At 45.5% G+C, this 20,886-nt stretch overlaps 1 protein-coding gene across 5 annotated transcripts in view; it reads right to left on the bottom strand.

Moving 5' to 3' along the window:
• Nucleotides 1-20,886, bottom strand: part of tbc1d23 (TBC1 domain family, member 23) — a 142,098-nt gene that overhangs the window by 11,711 nt on the left and 109,501 nt on the right. For 3 of the 5 annotated variants that reach the window (XM_052475763.1, XM_052475762.1, XM_052475765.1), the window contains exons 14-17: nt 15,016-15,155; nt 12,881-12,925; nt 10,153-10,241; nt 6,119-6,254 (exon numbers count right to left, since the gene is read on the bottom strand). In XM_052475763.1, the coding sequence (XP_052331723.1) occupies nt 6,119-6,254; nt 10,153-10,241; nt 12,881-12,925; nt 15,016-15,155 (410 nt within the window). The remainder of the gene's footprint in view (nt 1-6,118; nt 6,255-10,152; nt 10,242-12,880; nt 12,926-15,015; nt 15,156-20,886) is intronic. The other 2 variants (XM_052475766.1, XM_052475764.1) reach the window with 1 other exon arrangement.

Genomic DNA, 20,886 nt, shown 5'->3' on the forward strand with positions numbered 1-20,886 from the left:
GGACCCATTAGAAACAGAAACCACGTTACATTAGAAACAGGACCCATTAGAAACAGGACCCATTAGAAACAGAAACCATTAGAAACAGGAACCACTAGAAACAGAAACCACGTTACATTAGAAACAGGAACCACTTCACATTAGATACAGGACCCATTAGAAACAGGAGCCATTAGAAACAGGACCCATTAGAAACAGGACCCATTAGAAACAGGACCCATTAGAAACAGGAACCATTAGAAACAGGAACCATTAGAAACAGGAACCACGTTACATTAGAAACAGGAACCACTAGAAACAGGAACCACTAGAAACAGAAACCACGTTACATTAGAAACAGGACCCATTAGAAACAGGACCCACTAGAAACAGGAACCACGTTACATTAGAAACAGAAACCACGTCACATTAGAAACAGGAACCACTAGAAACAGAAACCACGTTACATTAGAAACAGGAACCACTAGAAACAGAAACCACGTTACATTAGAAACAGGAACCACATCACATTAGAAACAGGAACCACTAGAAACAGAAACCACGTTACATTAGAAACAGGAACCACGTTACATTAGAAACAGGAACCATTAGAAACAGGAACCACTAGAAACAGGAACCATTAGAAACAGGAACCATTAGAAACAGGAACCATTAGAAACAGGAACCATTAGAAACAGGAACCATTAGAAACAGGAACCATTAGAAACAGGAACCATTAGAAACAGGAACCACTAGAAACAGAAACAACGTTACATTAGAAACAGGAACCACGTTACATTAGAAACAGGAACCATTAGAAACAGGAACCATTAGAAACAGGAACCATTAGAAACAGGAACCATTAGAAACAGGAACCATTAGAAACAGAAACCACGTTACATTAGAAACAGGACCCATTAGAAACAGGACCCATTAGAAACAGGACCCATTAGAAACAGGACCCATTAGAAACAGAAACCACGTTACATTAGAAACAGGAACCATTAGAAACAGGAACCATTAGAAACAGAAACCATTAGAAACAGGAACCACTAGAAACAGAAACCACGTTACATTAGAAACAGGAACCACTTCACATTAGATACAGGACCCATTAGAAACAGGACCCATTAGAAACAGGACCCATTAGAAACAGGACCCATTAGAAACAGGACCCACATTACATTAGAAACAGGACCCATTAGAAACAGGACCCATTAGAAACAGGACCCATTAGAAACAGGAACCATTAGAAACAGGAACCATTAGAAACAGGAACCATTAGAAACAGGAACCATTAGAAACAGGAACCATTAGAAACAGAAACCATTAGAAACAGAAACCATTAGAAACAGAAACCACGTTACATTAGAAAGAGGAACCATTAGAAACAGGAACCACGTTACATTAGAAACAGGACCCATTAGAAACAGGACCCATTAGAAACAGAAACCATTAGAAACAGGAACCACTAGAAACAGAAACCACGTTACATTAGAAACAGGAACCACTCCACATTAGAAACAGGACCCATTAGAAACAGGACCCATTAGAAACAGAAACCACGTTACATTAGAAACAGGACCCATTAGAAACAGAAACCATTAGAAACAGGAACCACTAGAAACAGAAACCACGTTACATTAGATACAGGAACCATTAGAAACAGGAGCCATTAGAAACAGGACCCATTAGAAACAGGACCCATTAGAAACAGGACCCATTAGAAACAGAAACCATTAGAAACAGGAACCATTAGAAACAGGAACCACGTTACATTAGAAACAGGAACCACTAGAAACAGGAACCACTAGAAACAGAAACCACGTTACATTAGAAACAGGACCCATTAGAAACAGGACCCATTAGAAACAGGAACCACTAGAAACAGAAACCACGTTACATTAGAAACAGGAACCACATCACATTAGAAACAGGAACCATTAGAAACAGGAACCACTAGAAACAGAAACCACGTTACATTAGAAACAGGAACCACATCACATTAGAAACAGGAACCATTAGAAACAGGAACCACTAGAAACAGAAACAACGTTACATTAGAAACAGGAACCACGTTACATTAGAAACAGGAACCATTAGAAACAGGACCCATTAGAAACAGAAACCATTAGAAACAGGAACCATTAGAAACAGGAACCATTAGAAACAGGAACCACTAGAAACAGGAACCACTAGAAACAGAAACCACTAGAAACAGGAACCACGTTACATTAGAAACAGGAACCATTAGAAACAGGAACCATTAGAAACAGGAACCATTAGAAACAGGAACCATTAGAAACAGGAACCATTAGAAACAGGAACCATTAGAAACAGGAACCATTAGAAACAGGAACCATTAGAAACAGGAACCATTAGAAACATGAACCATTAGAAACAGGAACCATTAGAAACAGAAACCACGTTACATTAGAAACAGGACACATTAGAAACAGGACCCATTAGAAACAGGACCCATTAGAAACAGGACCCATTAGAAACAGGACCCATTAGAAACAGAAACCACGTTACATTAGAAACAGGAACCATTAGAAACAGGAACCATTAGAAACAGAAACCATTAGAAACAGGAACCACGTTACATTAGAAACAGGAACCATTAGAAACAGAAACCATGTTACATTAGAAACAGGAACCACTCCACATTAGAAACAGGACCCATTAGAAACAGGACCCATTAGAAACAGAAACCATTAGAAACAGGAACCACTAGAAACAGAAATCACGTTACATTAGAAACAGGAACCACTTCACATTAGATACAGGACCCATTAGAAACAGGACCCATTAGAAACAGGACCCATTAGAAACAGGACCCATTAGAAACAGGACCCATTAGAAACAGGACCCATTAGAAACAGGACCCATTAGAAACAGGACCCATTAGAAACAGGACCCATTAGAAACAGGACCCATTAGAAACAGAAACCATTAGAAACAGAAACCATTAGAAACAGAAACCACGTTACATTAGAAAGAGGAACCATTAGAAACAGGAACCACGTTACATTAGAAACAGGACCCATTAGAAACAGGAGCCATTAGAAACAGGAGCCATTAGAAACAAGACCCATTAGAAACAGAAACAATTAGAAACAGAAACCACGTTACATTAGAAACAGGACCCATTAGAAACAGGAACCATTAGAAACAGAAACCACGTTACATTAGAAACAGGAACCATTAGAAACAGGACCCATTAGAAACAGAAACCATTAGAAACAGGAACCATTAGAAACAGGAACCATTAGAAACAGGAACCATTAGAAACAGGACCCATTAGAAACAGGAACCATTAGAAACAGGACCCATTAGAAACAGGACCCATTAGAAACAGGAACCACGTTACATTAGAAACAGGAACCATTAGAAACAGGAACCTGGGGAACATGTGTCTATTGTAACAGGAATCTCACCTGGGGAACATGCGTCTATTGTAACAGGAATCTCACCTGGGGAACATGCGTCTATTGTAACAGGAATCTCACCTGGGGAACATGTGTCTATTGTAACAGGAATCTCACCTGGGGAACATGTGTCTATTCTAACAGGAATCTCACCTGGGGAACATGTGTCTATTGTAACAGGAATCTCACCTGGGGAACATGCGTCTATTCTAACAGGAATCTCACCTGGGGAACATGCGTCTATTCTAACAGGAATCTCACCTGGGGAACATGTGTCTATTGTAACAGGAATCTCACCTGGGGAACATGTGTCTATTGTAACAGGAATCTCACCTGGGGAACATGTGTCTATTGTAACAGGAATCTCACCTGGGGAACATGTGTCTATTGTAACAGGAATCTCACCTGGGGAACATGTGTCTATTGTAACAGGAATCTCACCTGGGGAACATGTGTCTATTGTAACAGGAATCTCACCTGGGGAACATGTGTCTATTGTAACAGGAATCTCACCTGGGGAACATGTGTCTATTGTAACAGGAATCTCACCTGGGGAACATGTGTCTATTGTAACAGGAATCTCACCTGGGGAACATGTGTCTATTCTAACAGGAATCTCACCTGGGGAACATGTGTCTATTCTAACAGGAATCTCACCTGGGGAACATGTGTCTATTGTAACAGGAATCTCACCTGGGGAACATGTGTCTATTCTAACAGGAATCTCACCTGGGGAACATGTGTCTATTGTAACAGGAATCTCACCTGGGGAACATGTGTCTATTGTAACAGGAATCTCACCTGGGGAACATGTGTCTATTCTAACAGGAATCTCACCTGGGGAACATGTGTCTATTCTAACAGGAATCTCACCTGGGGAACATGTGTCTATTGTAACAGGAATCTCACCTGGGGAACATGTGTCTATTGTAACAGGAATCTCACCTGGGGAACATGTGTCTATTGTAACAGGAATCTCACCTGGGGAACATGTGTCTATTGTAACAGGAATCTCACCTGGGGAACATGTGTCTATTGTAACAGGAATCTCACCTGGGGAACATGTGTCTATTGTAACAGGAATCTCACCTGGGGAACATGTGTCTATTGTAACAGGAATCTCACCTGGGGAACATGTGTCTATTGTAACAGGAATCTCACCTGGGGAACATGTGTCTATTCTAACAGGAATCTCACCTGGGAACATGTGTCTATTCTAACAGGAATCTCACCTGGGGAACATGTGTCTATTGTAACAGGAATCTCACCTGGGGAACATGTGTCTATTCTAACAGGAATCTCACCTGGGGAACATGTGTCTATTGTAACAGGAATCTCACCTGGGGAACATGTGTCTATTCTAACAGGAATCTCACCTGGGGAACATGTGTCTATTCTAACAGGAATCTCATCTGGGGAACATGTGTCTATTGTAACAGGAATCTCACCTGGGGAACATGTGTCTATTGTAACAGGAATCTCACCTGGGGAACATGTGTCTATTGTAACAGGAATCTCACCTGGGGAACATGTGTCTATTGTAACAGGAATCTCACCTGGGGAACATGTGTCTATTGTAACAGGAATCTCACCTGGGGAACATGTGTCTATTGTAACAGGAATCTCACCTGGGGAACATGTGTCTATTGTAACAGGAATCTCACCTGGGGAACATGTGTCTATTCTAACAGGAATCTCACCTGGGGAACATGTGTCTATTGTAACAGGAATCTCACCTGGGGAACATGTGTCTATTCTAACAGGAATCTCACCTGGGGAACATGTGTCTATTCTAACAGGAATCTCACCTGGGGAACATGTGTCTATTCTAACAGGAATCTCACCTGGGGAACATGTGTCTATTGTAACAGGAATCTCACCTGGGGAACATGTGTCTATTGTAACAGGAATCTCACCTGGGGAACATGTGTCTATTCTAACAGGAATCTCACCTGGGGAACATGTGTCTATTGTAACAGGAATCTCACCTGGGGAACATGTGTCTATTGTAACAGGAATCTCACCTGGGGAACATGTGTCTATTGTAACAGGAATCTCACCTGGGGAACATGTGTCTATTGTAACAGGAATCTCACCTGGGGAACATGTGTCTATTCTAACAGGAATCTCACCTGGGGAACATGTGTCTATTGTAACAGGAATCTCACCTGGGGAACATGTGTCTATTGTAACAGGAATCTCACCTGGGGAACATGTGTCTATTCTAACAGGAATCTCACCTGGGGAACATGTGTCTATTCTAACAGGAATCTCACCTGGGGAACATGTGTCTATTGTAACAGGAATCTCACCTGGGGAACATGCGTCTATTCTAACAGGAATCTCACCTGGGGAACATGCGTCTATTCTAACAGGAATCTCACCTGGGGAACATGCGTCTATTGTAACAGGAATCTCACCTGGGGAACATGCGTCTATTCTAACAGGAATCTCACCTGGGGAACATGTGTCTATTCTAACAGGAATCTCACCTGGGGAACATGTGTCTATTCTAACAGGAATCTCACCTGGGGAACATGTGTCTATTGTAACAGGAATCTCACCTGGGGAACATGTGTCTATTCTAACAGGAATCTCACCTGGGGAACATGTGTCTATTGTAACAGGAATCTCACCTGGGGAACATGTGTCTATTGTAACAGGAATCTCACCTGGGGAACATGTGTCTATTCTAACAGGAATCTCACCTGGGGAACATGTGTCCGGTTTCCTTGACCTCATTACAGGGAACATGGTGCTTCACATCTGGTTTGTTGATCCACGTCTGGATGTTTACGATCTCCTTCCTGTCATCATCCGACATGGACGAGCTGTCAATCTCATCTGAACAGCGAGACGGGGGGAAACAGCCAATGAGATCAAACTAGATCAATAGTTTTAGTCAACTAGAGCAGGGGTTCCCAATTGAGGTGTCTGTTGAGTCGCAACCCCCCCATCAGGGTGACCCACAAGTGGGCCCCGATTCACAGTTTGGGAACCACTGAACTAGTGGTGAGTAGGGCTGTGGCGGTAATGAAATTTAATCAGCCGGTGATTGTCAAGCAAATAACTGCTGGTCTCAAGGTAAATTGACCATTAATTAACATTCACATTTAGCATCTGCTGTCTTCCACACACAGCCTACAAGCCACTGACCTTCCGTGGAATTATTTTATATTATGAAGAATACATTTGAACATTCAAGTGGATTCAGAAAGTATTCAGACCCCTTGACTTGTTCCACATTTTGTTATATGTTACAGCCTCATCAACCTACACACAATACCCCATAATGACGTCACAATACCCCATAATGACGTCACAATACCCCATAATGACGTCACAATACCCCATAATGACGTCACAATACCCCATAATGACATCACAATACCCCATAATGACATCACAATACCCCATAATGACAATGCGAGACATTTTTGCAAATGTATAAAAAAAAACAGAAACGTCTTATTTACATAAGTATTCAGACCCTGTCTATATAAGGTATATAAGGCTGTAACGTCACAAAATGTGGAAAAGTCAAGTGTCTGAATACTTTCCGAATGCACTGTAGCTGAATAAAATAAAAAGGATATTTTCTCCAAAGGATTTGAGGGAGTGCGCACATGCTGCTATTCCCATGTTGAGCGGTTAACAAAGGAACTGGTCCTCCTATATGCTTCATTTACAGTTATTTATGGAACTTTAGTTGTGATACGAAGGCTGAATTGTATTTTATTAGGATCCCCATTAGCTGTTGAGACTCTACTGATGATTTGACAAAGGTCTTATGAAAGGCATGAGCTCTGTATTGTTTATTGTGCAGGCTGTACACACGTCATCAGTCTCTCATTCACAATTTGACAAGCACTTGATAATGCCTCAAATGATCCGCCTGCATTCCCTTTGTGTGGCCCTAATGCCCCCTAAAAAAGAAAATCCATGCCTTTTGCGGCTAGTGGCCGTTTTCCCCCTTGGGCTGAATATAATCATTATAATTCCCCTCTCCAGGCTACAAAGCACCTCTCACTCAAATGGCTCTCCCACACGAGAGGGTCTCACAGGCTACAAGTGAAGACAGACACGTCGGGATGCAACCACGCTCATCCTCATAATTGAAGATATTGGAAGAAATGTCCACATTTACTATGTCAGCCAACAAGATGAGTAGGCATAACGAACAGCAAAAGTACTAGCCTCTGTAAATCTACTATCCCCCATAGTACAACAGTTGACAATGCACACATGGTAGTAGGCTATAAGTGTGAATGTTCCATTGGCGGGGGAAAAAACATTTAAAAAATAGAATAAAATAAAAATAGCCACAAATGCGTGTATGCATGTAATGCTTTTATTGTAAAAGGTGCATTTTTATGGTGAACATTTTCTTCCCCAAACTTGAAACTCACGCACTGCTATGTATGCCAGTTAGGCTCTACACCCCTTGTAAAGCGGATTAACGTGCTTCATTTTAAAATAAGTTATTTGGCCACTTTAGTTGTGATACTAACCCTATCAAAACATATAGGCCTGTGGGCATGAGGTGTGCAACTACGATTTGGAAAAGTACACAAGCTGGAATAATAGTAGAGAGAATGATTTATTTCAGCTTTAATTTCTTTCATCACATTCCCAGTGGGTCAGAAGTTTAGATACACTCAATTAGTATTTGGTAGCATTGCCTTTAAATTGTTTAACTTGGGTCAAACATTTCGGGTAGACTTCCACAAGCTTCCCACAATAAGTTGGGTGAATTTTGGCCCATTCCTCCTGACAGAGCAGGTGTAACTGAGTCAGGTTTGTAGGCCTCCTTGCTCGCACACGCTTTTCAGTTCTGCCCACACCTTTTCTATAGGATTGAGGTCAGGGCGTTGTGATGGCCACACCAATACCTTGACTTTGTTGTCCTTAAGCCATTTTGACGGCTGAGTGTTCCCATGGTGTTTATACTTGCGTACTATTGTTTGTACAGATGTTTGGAAATTGCTCCCAAGGATGAACCTGACTTGTGGAGGTCTACAATTGTTTTTCTGCGGTCTTGGCTGATTTCTTTTGATTTTACCATGATGTCAAGCAAAGATGCACTGAGTTTGAAGGTAGGCCTTGAAATACATCCACAGGTACACCTCCAATTGACTCAAATGATGCCAATTAGCCTATCAGAAGCTTTTAAAGCCATGACATCATCTTCTGGAATTGTCCAAGCTGTTTAAAGGCACAGTCAACTTAATGTATGTAAACTTCTGACCCACTGGAATTGTGAGACAGTGAGTTCGGTCTGTAAACAATTGTTGGAAAAATGACTTGTGTCATGCACAATGTAGATGTCCTAACCGACTTGCCAAAACTATAGTTTGTTAACAAGAAATGTATTGTGGTCGAAAAATGAGTTTTAACGACTCAAACCTGAGTGGATGTAAACTTCCGACTTCAACTGTACTAAATAATATATGTGTGAAATTAGTTTTGATTTAGAATGGACCATTATCATGCAGCTGGCAGGGGGAAAATATGTCATCTATGCACTGAAATAGCGAATGGAGGACGCTTTTCCCGTGGTTTTTCCCGTGGTTAATTTGCATGTCAGATAGGCAGGCTATACTCCTGTTGTAAAGAGAAGCTATACTCCTGTTGTAAAGAGAAGCAATGTGATTAATATTAGCAAAGTTGAGAAATAAATACAGCCTATAGAAAGCTGATGGGATCCTCCTCTTTTTAATAGAGGCCATCACTCTGTTTTCTCACGCAATTGCATAGCCCATAGAAATTTTGTGCAACATGAGCTCATGAAATGCTGGATTAGATTTTCGAATACATTTGCATTGATGTCAGAGTGATTAGAGGGACAATAGAGAGCTGAGTACCAGGCAGTTGGAAGGTTTGTGTAGGCTACTAATGACAGCAGCATCAGAGCCCTGGAGAAGCTTAATTACCGTGACTAAATGGTCACGTAGAATTTGACTGCCATCATGACGCGTGACCGCCGGTGTGGCGATAATACGGTCACCGTAACAGCCCTATTGGTGAGTCAGGTCTATAGGTGGAGAGAAGAACGAGTCTGAAGGGACGACTGATTGGGGTTACAGGGTTGTAGCAGTATTGTATAATTGATTGTAGCACTGTAGTATTGATTGTAATACATATTGTAGTAGTATTTAAGTATTATAGCAATACTGCGGTAATATTGATTGGGGCAGTGTAGTATTGTAGTAGTATTAATTGTAGTACTGTATTACTATTGTAGAAGTAGTACTGTAGTAGTATTGATTGTAGTAGTATAGTATTAATTGTAGTACTGTATTTATAATATAGTAGTATTGAGGTAGTGTACTATTGTAGTAGTATTAAGTGTAGTACTGTATTACTAATTTATTACTAATATAGTAGTGTTGACTAGAGTAGTAGTATTGATTGTAGCAGTATAGTATTGTAGTAGTATTAATTGTAGTTATGTATTAGTAATGTAGTATTAATGAAGTAGTATTGATTGAGGTAGTGTAGTATTGTAGTAGTATTAATTGTAGTATGGTATTACTAATGTAGTAATATTGATTGTAGTACTGTAGTACTATTGATTGTAGTAGTAGAGTAGTATTGATTGTAGTAGTAGTAGTATTAATTGTAGTAAGGTATTACTAATGTAGTAATATTGATTGTAGTACTGTAGTACTATTGATTGTAGTAGTATAGTAGTATCGATTGTTGTAGTAGTAGTATTGTAGATGTATTTCACAATAGTTACCTGTATCATACTCTTCCTCATCACCGATGCTGAACACCGGCTTCACTCCTCTGTAAGGTTTTCCAACCCGGTCACTACTGCTCACATGCCTGTTATATAGAAGAGACAAACAAGTCAGAGGGTTGTTCTTCATTCCTGCCCCCCTACATGAAGCACGACCAGCCACACGCACGGCCCATCTGGGATTAGTCATCTGGGATGTTACTATTAGAGGAATAAGAAACCAGTTAAAGCCATCTGGGATTAGTCAGGCAGCTATGTTACTATTAGAGGAATAAGAAACCAGTTAAAGCCATCTGGGATTAGTCAGGCAGCTATGTTACTATTAGAGGAATAAGAAACCAGTTAAAGCCATCTGGGATTAGTCAGGCAGCTAGCTATGTTACTATTAGAGGAATAAGAAACCAGTTAAAGCCATCTGGGATTAGTCAGGCAGCTATGTTACTATTAGAGGAATAAGAAACCAGTTAAAGCCATCTGGGATTAGTCAGGCAGCTATGTTACTATTAGAGGAATAAGAAACCAGTTAAAGCCATCTGGGATTAGTCAGGCAGCTATGTTACTATTAGAGGAATAAGAAACCATTTAAAGCCATCTGGGATTAGTCAGGCAGCTATGTTACTATTAGAGGAATAAGAAACCAGTCAAAGCCATCTGGGATTAGTCAGGCAGCTATGTCACTATTAGAGGAATAAGAAACCAGTCAAAGCCATCTGGGATTAGTCAGGCAGCTATGTTACTATTAGAGGAATAAGAAACCAGTTAAAGCCATCTGGGATTAGTCAGGCAGCTATGTTACTATTAGAGGAATAAGAAACCAGTTAAAACCATCTGGGATTAGTCAGGCAGCTATGTTACTATTAGAGGAATAAGAAACCAGTTAAAGCCACCTGGGATTAGTCAGGCAGCTATGTCACTATTAGAGGAATAAGAAACCAGTTAAAGCCATCTGGGATTAGTCAGGCAGCTATGTTACTATTAGAGGAATAAGAAACCAGTTAAAGCCATCTGGGATTAGTCAGGCAGCTATGTTACTATTAGAGGAATAAGAAACCAGTTAAAGCCATCTGGGATTAGTCAGGCAGCTATGTTACTATTAGAGGAATATGAAACCAGTTAAAGAAGTGGTTCTACAATTACAGCGTAATTTATTAGTGGTGATATTCAGGGCAATAGAGGCACATACAGTAGATATACAGCCACAGCCCCGGCTCTCACCCTGGAGAACAGTGAACCACACAGCCCAGGCTCTCACCCTGGAGAACAGTGAACCACACAGCCCAGGCTCTCACCTTGGAGAACAGTGAACCACACAGCCCAGGCTCTCACCCTGGAGAACAGTGAACCACACAGCCCAGGCTCTCACCCTGGAGAACAGTGAACCACACAGCCCAGGCTCTCACCTTGGAGAACAGTGAACCACACAGCCTCGGCTATCACCTTGGAGAACAGTGAACCACACAGCCCCGGCTCTCACCCTGGAGAACAGTGAACCACACAGCCTCGGCTATCACCTTGGAGAACAGTGAACCACACAGCCCCGGCTATCACCCTGGAGAACAGTGAACCACACAGCCCCGGCTATCACCTTGGAGAACAGTGAACCACACAGCCCCGGCTCTCACCCTGGAGAACAGTGAACCACACAGCCCCGGCTATCACCTTGGAGAACAGTGAACCACACAGCCCCGGCTCTCACCCTGGAGAACAGTTTACCACACAGCCCCGGCTCTCACCTTGGAGAACAGTGAACCACACAGCCCCGGCTATAACCTTGGAGAACAGTGAACCACACAGCCCCGGCTATAACCTTGGAGAACAGTGAACCACACAGCCCCGGCTATCACCTTGGAGAACAGTGAACCACACAGCCTCGGCTATCACCCTGGAGAACAGTGAACCACACAGCCCCGGCTCTCACCCTGGAGAACAGTGAACCACACAGCCCCGGCTCTCACCTTGGAGAACAGTGAACCACACAGCCCCGGCTCTCACCTTGGAGAACAGTGAACCACACAGCCCCGGCTATCACCTTGGAGAACAGTGAACCACACAGCCCCGGCTCTCACCTTGGAGAACAGAGAACCACACAGCCCCGGCTATCACCTTGGGGAACAGTGAAATAGTATCACACACTTAAAGTGAATGTCCACGCAAACAGTGGCGAGGCAAAGATCCAAGGACCACTGCAGACAACTCATATAGTTAGACTAAAAAGAGCAACAACAGACAGTGACCTACAGACAGTGACATAGCGACTATAACAGGTGACACAGAGCACAGGGACTATAACAGATGACACAGAGCATAGCGACTATAACAGGTGACACAGAGCACAGGGACTATAACAGATGACACAGAGCATAGCGACTATAACAGGTGACACAGAGCACAGGGACTATAACAGATGACACAGAGCATAGCAACTATAACAGGTGACACCGAGCACAGGGACTATAACAGATGACACAGAGCATAGCGACTATAACAGGTGACAGAGTGATCAGAGAGCAGTACTTCATCCAGGAGCCAGAATGTGGACTGGAGACATGGTGTGAGTAAGGGATGGGAGCAGTATGTTAGGGGGGATGCGTTAGTGTGGTCGTGGTACAGCTCTCGGCTCCATAACAAGTGCCCTCTGGTCCCCGGGGCAATAAGTAGGCTGCGAGAGACAGAGCAGGAATAAGATGGGGCCACAGAGGCCATCATGCTGCTGGGAGAGTCTTACCGGTCAGGGACCCCCTTCTCTGGCCAGGGGAGAGTGAAAGACATTCTAGCATGGAATACACAAGGCACAATGATGAAGGGTTACATTTATGCACGAGATTAGGGGTCAACTAAGGCACGGCAAAGAGGGGTTCAACTAAGGCACGGCGAAGAGGGGTTCAACTAAGGCACGGCGAAGAGGGGTGAACTAAGGCACGGCGAAGAGGGGTTCAACTAAGGCACGGCGAAGAGGGGTTCAACTAAGGCACGGCGAAGAGGGGTTCAACTAAGGCACGGCGAAGAGGGGTGAACTAAGGCACGGCGAAGAGGGGTTCAACTAAGGCACGGCGAAGAGGGGTGAACTAAGGCACGGCGAAGAGGGGTGAACTAAGGCACGGCGAAGAGGGGTGAACTAAGGCACGGCGAAGAGGGGTGAACTAAGGCACGGCGAAGAGGGGCGAACTAAGGCACGGCGAAGAGGGGCGAACTAAGGCACGGCGAAGAGGGGCCAACTAAGGCACGGCGAAGAGGGGCCAACTAAGGCACGGCGAAGAGGGGCCAACTAAGGCACGGCAAAGAGGGGTCAACTAAGGCACGGCGAAGAGGGGTTCAACTAAGGCACGGCGAAGAGGGGCCAACTAAGGCACGGCAAAGAGGGGTCAACTAAGGCACGGCGAAGAGGGGTCAACTAAGGCACGGCGAAGAGGGGTTCAACTAAGGCACGGCGAAGAGGGGTTCAACTAAGGCACGGCGAAGAGGGGTCAACTAAGGCACGGCGAAGAGGGGTCAACTAAGGCACGGCAAAGAGGGGTCAACTAAGGCACGGCAAAGAGGGGTTCAACTAAGGCACGGCGAAGAGGGGTTCAACTAAGGCACGGCGAAGAGGGGTTCAACTAAGGCACGGCGAAGAGGGGCGAACTAAGGCACGGCAAAGAGGGGTCAACTAAGGCACGGCAAAGAGGGGTCAACTAAGGCACGGCGAAGAGGGGTTCAACTAAGGCACGGCGAAGAGGGGTTCAACTAAGGCACGGCGAAGAGGGGTCAACTAAGGCACGGCGAAGAGGGGTCAACTAAGGCACGGCGAAGAGGGGTTCAACTAAGGCACGGCGAAGAGGGGTTCAACTAAGGCACGGCGAAGAGGGGTTCAACTAAGGCACGGCGAAGAGGGGTCAACTAAGGCACGGCGAAGAGGGGTCAACTAAGGCACGGCGAAGAGGGGTCAACTAAGGCACGGCGAAGAGGGGTCAACTAAGGCACGAAGAGGGGTCCAACTAAGGCACGGCGAAGAGGGGTTCAACTAAGGCACAGCGAAGAGGGGTCAACTAAGGCACGGCGAAGAGGGGTCAACTAAGGCACGGCGAAGAGGGGTTCAACTAAGGCACAGCGAAGAGGGGTCAACTAAGGCACGGCGAAGAGGGGTCAACTAAGGCACGGCGAAGAGGGGTCAACTAAGGCACGGCGAAGAGGGGTCAACTAAGGCACGGCGAAGAGGGGTTCAACTAAGGCACGGCGAAGAGGGGTCAACTAAGGCATGGCGAAGAGAGGTCAACTAGGGCATGGCGAAGAGGGGTCAACTAAGGCACGGCGAAGAGGGGTTCAACTAAGGTACGGCGAAGAGGGGTTCAACTAAGGCACGGCGAAGAGGGGTCAACTAAGGCACGGCGAAGAGGGGTTCAACTAAGGCACGGCGAAGAGGGGTTCAACTAAGGCACAGCGAAGAGGGGTGAACTAAGGCACGGCGAAGAGGGGTTCAACTAAGGCACGGCGAAGAGGGGTCAACTAAGGCACGGCGAAGAGGGGTCAACTAAGGCACGGCGAAGAGGGGTGAACTAAGGCACAGATTAATACTATTAAATTAGTAAAGGATCATTAATAATGATTTAATAACATTGAATTACAGGAGTGGAGTCCATAATTATTCCCTGATTTGAATAATTTGTATTATTTATCTGCGAGATGAGTCCTGAGCATGGAAGGATATTACCTGTCCATATTAACACAGACAGAGCATGGAAGGAAAGGATATTACCCGTCTATATTAACACAGACAGAGCATGGAAGGATATTACCTGTCTATATTAACACAGACAGAGCATGGAAGGATATTATTACCTGTCTATACTAACACAGACAGAGCATGGAAGGACAGGATATTACCTGTCTACAGGTGTAGCCGTGTTCTCCATAAAGCTTATCATCTTCTCCTTCGCTATGACAGACTTGGACTTGAGGGCAAAGGTCATCTTGTTGACCAGAGACTTGACTCCTTTATCCCCTGTGGTGTTCAACGTGTCTCCCTGTTGTGGGGGGGAGAAAGTTTCAGCATGTTTTTACCAAAAAGATAGATTGACAGTGGCTACTGACTAGCTCCAGTGTAAACCTCCCTTGACAGTGGCTACTGACTAGCTCCAGTGTAATCCTCCCATGACAGTGGCTACTGACTAGCTCCAGTGTAATCCTCCCATGACAGTGGCTACAGACTAGCTCCAGTGTAATCCTCCCATGACAGTGGCTACTGACTAGCTCCAGTGTAATCCTCCCTTGACAGTGGCTACTGACTAGCTCCAGTGTAAACCTCCCTTGACAGTGGCTACTGACTAGCTCCAGTGTAAACCTCCCTTGACAGTGGCTACTGACTAGCTCCAGTGTAATCCTCCCATGACAGTGGCTACTGACTAGCTCCAGTGTAATCCTCCCATGACAGTGGCTACTGACTAGCTCCAGTGTAATACTCCCTTGACAGTGGCTACAGACTAGCTCCAGTGTAATCCTCCCTTGACAGTGGCTACTATGACTAGCTCCAGTGTAATCCTCCCTTGACAGTGGCTACAGACTAGCTCCAGTGTAATCCTCCCTTGACAGTGGCTACTGACTAGCTCCAGTGTAATCCTCCCTTGACAGTGGCTACAGACTAGCTCCAGTGTAATCCTCCCTTGACAGTGGCTACTGACTAGCTCCAGTGTAATCCTCCCATGACAGTGGCTACTGACTAGCTCCAGTGTAATCCTCCCATGACAGTGGCTACTGACTAGCTCCAGTGTAATCCTCCCTTGACAGTGGCTACAGACTAGCTCCAGTGTAATCCTCCCTTGACAGTGGCTACTGACTAGCTCCAGTGTAATCCTCCCTTGACAGTGGCTACTGACTAGCTCCAGTGTAATCCTCCCTTGACAGTGGCTACTATGACTAGCTCCAGTGTAATCCTCCCTTGACAGTGGCTACTGACTAGCTCCAGTGTAATCCTCCCATGACAGTGGCTACTGACTAGCTCCAGTGTAATCCTCCCATGACAGTGGCTACTGACTAGCTCCAGTGTAATCCTCCCATGACAGTGGCTACTGACTAGCTCCAGTGTAATCCTCCCATGACAGTGGCTACTGACTAGCTCCAGTGTAATCCTCCCATGAGTGGCTACTGACTAGCTCCAGTGTAATCCTCCCTTGACAGTGGCTACAGACTAGCTCCAGTGTAATCCTCCCTTGACAGTGGCTACAGACTAGCTCCAGTGTAATCCTCCCTTGACAGTGGCTACTGACTAGCTCCAGTGTAATCCTCCCTTGACAGTGGCTACTGACTAGCTCCAGTGTAATCCTCCCTTGACAGTGGCTACTGACTAGCTCCAGTGTAATCCTCCCATGACAGTGGCTACTGACTAGCTCCAGTGTAATCCTCCCATGACAGTGGCTACTGACTAGCTCCAGTGTAATCCTCCCATGACAGTGGCTACTGACTAGCTCCAGTGTAATACTCCATTGACAGTGGCTACTATGACTAGCTCCAGTGTAATCCTCCCTTGACAGTGGCTACAGACTAGCTCCAGTGTAATCCTCCCTTGACAGTGGCTACTATGACTAGCTCCAGTGTAATCCTCCCTTGACAGTGGCTACAGACTAGCTCCAGTGTAAACCTCCCATGACAGTGGCTACTATGACTAGCTCCAGTGTAATCCTCCCATGACAGTGGCTACTATGACTAGCTCCAGTGTAATCCTCCCTTGACAGTGGCTACTATGACTAGCTCCAGTGTAATCCTCCCATGACAGTGGCTACTGTGACTAGCTCCAGTGTAATCCTCCCATGACAGTGGCTACTATGACTCGCTCCAGTGTAATCCTCCCTTGACAGTGGCTACTATGACTAGCTCCAGTGTAATCCTCCCTTGACAGTGGCTACTATGACTAGCTCCAGTGTAATCCTCCCTTGACAGTGGCTACTATGACTAGCTCCAGTGTAATCCTCCCTTGACAGTGGCTACAGACTAGCTCCAGTGTAATCCTCCCTTGACAGTGGCTACTGACTAGCTCCAGTGTAATCCTCCCTTGACAGTGGCTACAGACTAGCTCCAGTGTAATCCTCCCTTGACAGTGGCTACTGACTAGCTCCAGTGTAATCCTCCCTTGACAGTGGCTACTGACTAGCTCCAGTGTAATCCTCCCTTGACAGTGGCTACTGACTAGCTCCAGTGTAATCCTCCCATGACAGTGGCTACTGACTAGCTCCAGTGTAATCCTCCCATGACAGTGGCTACTGACTAGCTCCAGTGTAATCCTCCCATTTTTTTATTTTTTTTATTTCACCTTTATTTAACCAGGTAGGCTAGTTGAGAACAAGTTCTCATTTGCAACTGCGACCTGGCCAAGATAAAGCATAGCAGTGTGAACAGACAACAGAGTTACACATGGAGTAAACAATTAGCAAGTCAATAACACAGTAGAAAAAAATGGGCAGTCTATATACAATGTGTGCAAAAGGCATGAGGAGGTAGGCGAATAATACAATTTTGCAGATTAACACTGGAGTGATAAATGATCAGATGGGCATGTACAGGTAGAGATATTGGTGTGCAAAGAGCAGAAAAGTAAATAAATAAAAACAGTATAAAAACAGTATGGGAATGAGGTAGGTGAAAAAGGGTGAGCTATTTACCTATAGACTATGTACAGCTGCAGCGATCGGTTAGCTGCTCGGATAGCTGATGTTTGAAGTTGGTGAGGGAGATAAAGTCTCCAACTTCAGCGATTTTTGCAATTCGTTCCAGTCACAGGCAGCAGAGTACTGGAACGAAAGGCGGCCAAATGAGGTGTTGGCTTTAGGGATGATCAGTGAGATACACCTGCTGGAGCGCGTGCTACGGATGGGTGTTGCCATCGTGACCAGTGAACTGAGATAAGGCGGAGCTTTACCTAGCATGGACTTGTAAATGACCTGGAGCCAGTGGGTCTGGCGACGAATATGTAGTGAGGGCCAGCCGACTAGAGCATACAAGTCGCAGTGGTGGGTGGTATAAGGTGCTTTAGTGACAAAACGGATGGCACTGTGATAGACTGCATCCAGTTTGCTGAGTAGAGTGTTGGAAGCCATTTTGTAGATGACATCGCCGAAGTCGAGGATCGGTAGGATAGTCAGTTTTACTAGGGTAAGCTTGGCAGCGTGAGTGAAGGAGGCTTTGTTGCGGAATAGAAAGCCGACTCTGGATTTGATTTTTGATTGGAGATGTTTGATGTGAGTCTGGAAGGAGAGTTTGCAGTCTAGCCAGACACCTAGGTACTTATAGATGTCCACATATTCAAGGTTGGAACCATCCAGGGTGGTGATGCTAGTCGGGCATGCGGGTGCAGGCAGCGATCGGTTGAAAAGCATGCATTTGGTTTTACTCGCGTTTAAGAGCAGTTGGAGGCCACGGAAGGAGTGCTGTATGGCATTGAAGCTCGTTTGGAGGTTTGATAGCACAGTGTCCAATGACGGGCCGAAAGTATATAGAATGGTGTCGTCTGCGTAGAGGTGGATCAGGGAATCGCCCGCAGCAAGAGCAACATCATTGATATATACAGAGAAAGAGTCGGCCCGAGAATTGAACCCTGTGGCACCCCCATAGAGACTGCCAGAGGACCGGACAGCATGCCCTCTGATTTGACACACTGAACTCTGTCTGCAAAGTAATTGGTGAACCAGGCAAGGCAGTCATCCGAAAAAACCGAGGCTGTTGAGTCTGCCGATAAGAATTTGGTGATTGACAGAGTCGAAAGCCTTGGCGAGGTCGATGAAGACGGCTGCACAGTACTGTCTTTTATCGATGGCGGTTATGATATCATTTAGTACCTTGAGTGTGGCTGAGGTGCACCCGTGACCGGCTCGGAAACCAGATTGCACAGCGGAGAAGGTACGGTGGGATTCGAGATGGTCAGTGACCTGTTTGTTGACTTGGCTTTCGAAGACCTTAGATAGGCAGGGCAGGATGGATATAGGTCTATAGCAGTTTGGGTCCAGGGTGTCTCCTCCTTTGAAGAGGGGATGACTGCGGCAGCTTTCAATCCTTGGGGATCTCAGACGATATGAAAGAGAGGTTGAACAGGCTGGTAATAGGGGTTGCGACAATGGCGGCAGATAGTTTCAGAAATAGCGGGTCCAGATTGTCAAGCCCAGCTGATTTGTACGGGTCCAGGTTTTGCAGCTCTTTCAGAACATCTGCTATCTGGATTTGGGTAAAGGAGAACCTGGAGAGGCTTGGGTGAGGAACTACGGGGGGGCGGAGCTGTTGGCCGAGTTGGAGTAGCCAGGCGGAAGGCATGGCCAGCCGTTGAGAAGTGCTTATTGAAGTTTTCGATAATCATGGATTTATCGGTGGAGACCGTGTTTCCTAGCCTCAGTGCAGTGGGCAGCTGGGAGGAGGTGCTCTTGTTCTCCATGGACTTCACAGTGTCCCAGAACTTTTTGGAGTTGGAGCTACAGGATGCAAACTTTTGCCTGAAGAAGCTGGCCTTAGCTTTCCTGACTGACTGCGTGTATTGGTTCCTGACTTCCCTGAACAGTTGCATATCACGGGGGCTATTCGATGCTATTGCAGTCCGCCACAGGATGTTTTTGTGCTGGTCGAGGACAGTCAGGTCTGGAGTGAACCAAGGGCTGTATCTGTTCTTGGTTCTGCATTTTTTGAACGGAGCATGCTTATCCAAAATGGTGAGGAAGTTACTTTTAAAGAATGACCAGGCATCCTCAACTGACGGGATGAGGTCAATGTCCTTCCAGGATACACGGGCCAGGTCGATTAGAAAGGCCTGCTCACAGAAGTGTTTTAGGGAGCGTTTGACAGTGATGAGGGGTGGTCGTTTGACTGCGGCTCCGTGGCGGATACAGGCGATGAGGCAGTGATCGCTGAGATCCTGGTTGAAGACAGCGGAGGTATATTTGGAGGGCCAGTTGGTCAGGATGACGTCTATGAGGGTGCCCTTGTTTACAGAGTTAGGGTTGTACCTGGTGGGTTCCTTGATGATTTGCGTGAGATTGAGGGCATCTAGCTTAGATTGTAGGACTGCCGGGGTGTTAAGCATATCCCAGTTTAGGTCACCTAACAGGACAAACTCTGAAGCTAGATGGGGGCGATCAATTCACAAATGGTGTCCAGGGCACAGCTGGGAGCTGACGGGGTCGGTAGCAGGCGGCAACAGTGAGAGACTTGTTTCTGGAGAGAGTAATTTTCAAAATTAGTAGTTCAAACTGTTTGGGTATGGACCTGGAAAGTATGACATTACTTTGCAGGCTATCTCTGCAGTAGACTGCGACTCCGCCCCCTTTGGCAGTTCTATCTTGACGGAAGATGTTATAGTTGGGTATGGAAATCTCTGAATTTTTGGTGGCCTTCCTGAGCCAGGATTCAGACACGGCAAGGACATCAGGGTTAGCAGAGTGTGCTAAAGCAGTGAGTAAAACAAACTTAGGGAGGAGGCTTCTGATGTTGACATGCATAAAACCAAGACTTTTCGATCACAGAAGTCAACAAATGAGGGTACCTGGGGACATGCAGGGCCTGGGTTTACCTCCACATCACCCGCGGAACAGAGAAGGAGTAGTATGAGGGTGCGGCTAAAGGCTATCAAAACTGGTCGCCTAGAGCGTTGGGGGCAGAGGATAAGAGGAGCAGGTTTCTGGGCATGGTAGAATATATTCAGGGCATAATGCGCAGACAGGGGTATGGTGGGGTGCATGACAGTGGCTACTGACTAGCTCCAGTGTAATCCTCCCTTGACAGTGG

Source organism: Oncorhynchus keta, chromosome 22, assembly GCF_023373465.1.
Source record: "Oncorhynchus keta strain PuntledgeMale-10-30-2019 chromosome 22, Oket_V2, whole genome shotgun sequence".
Lineage (NCBI taxonomy): Eukaryota > Metazoa > Chordata > Actinopteri > Salmoniformes > Salmonidae > Oncorhynchus > Oncorhynchus keta.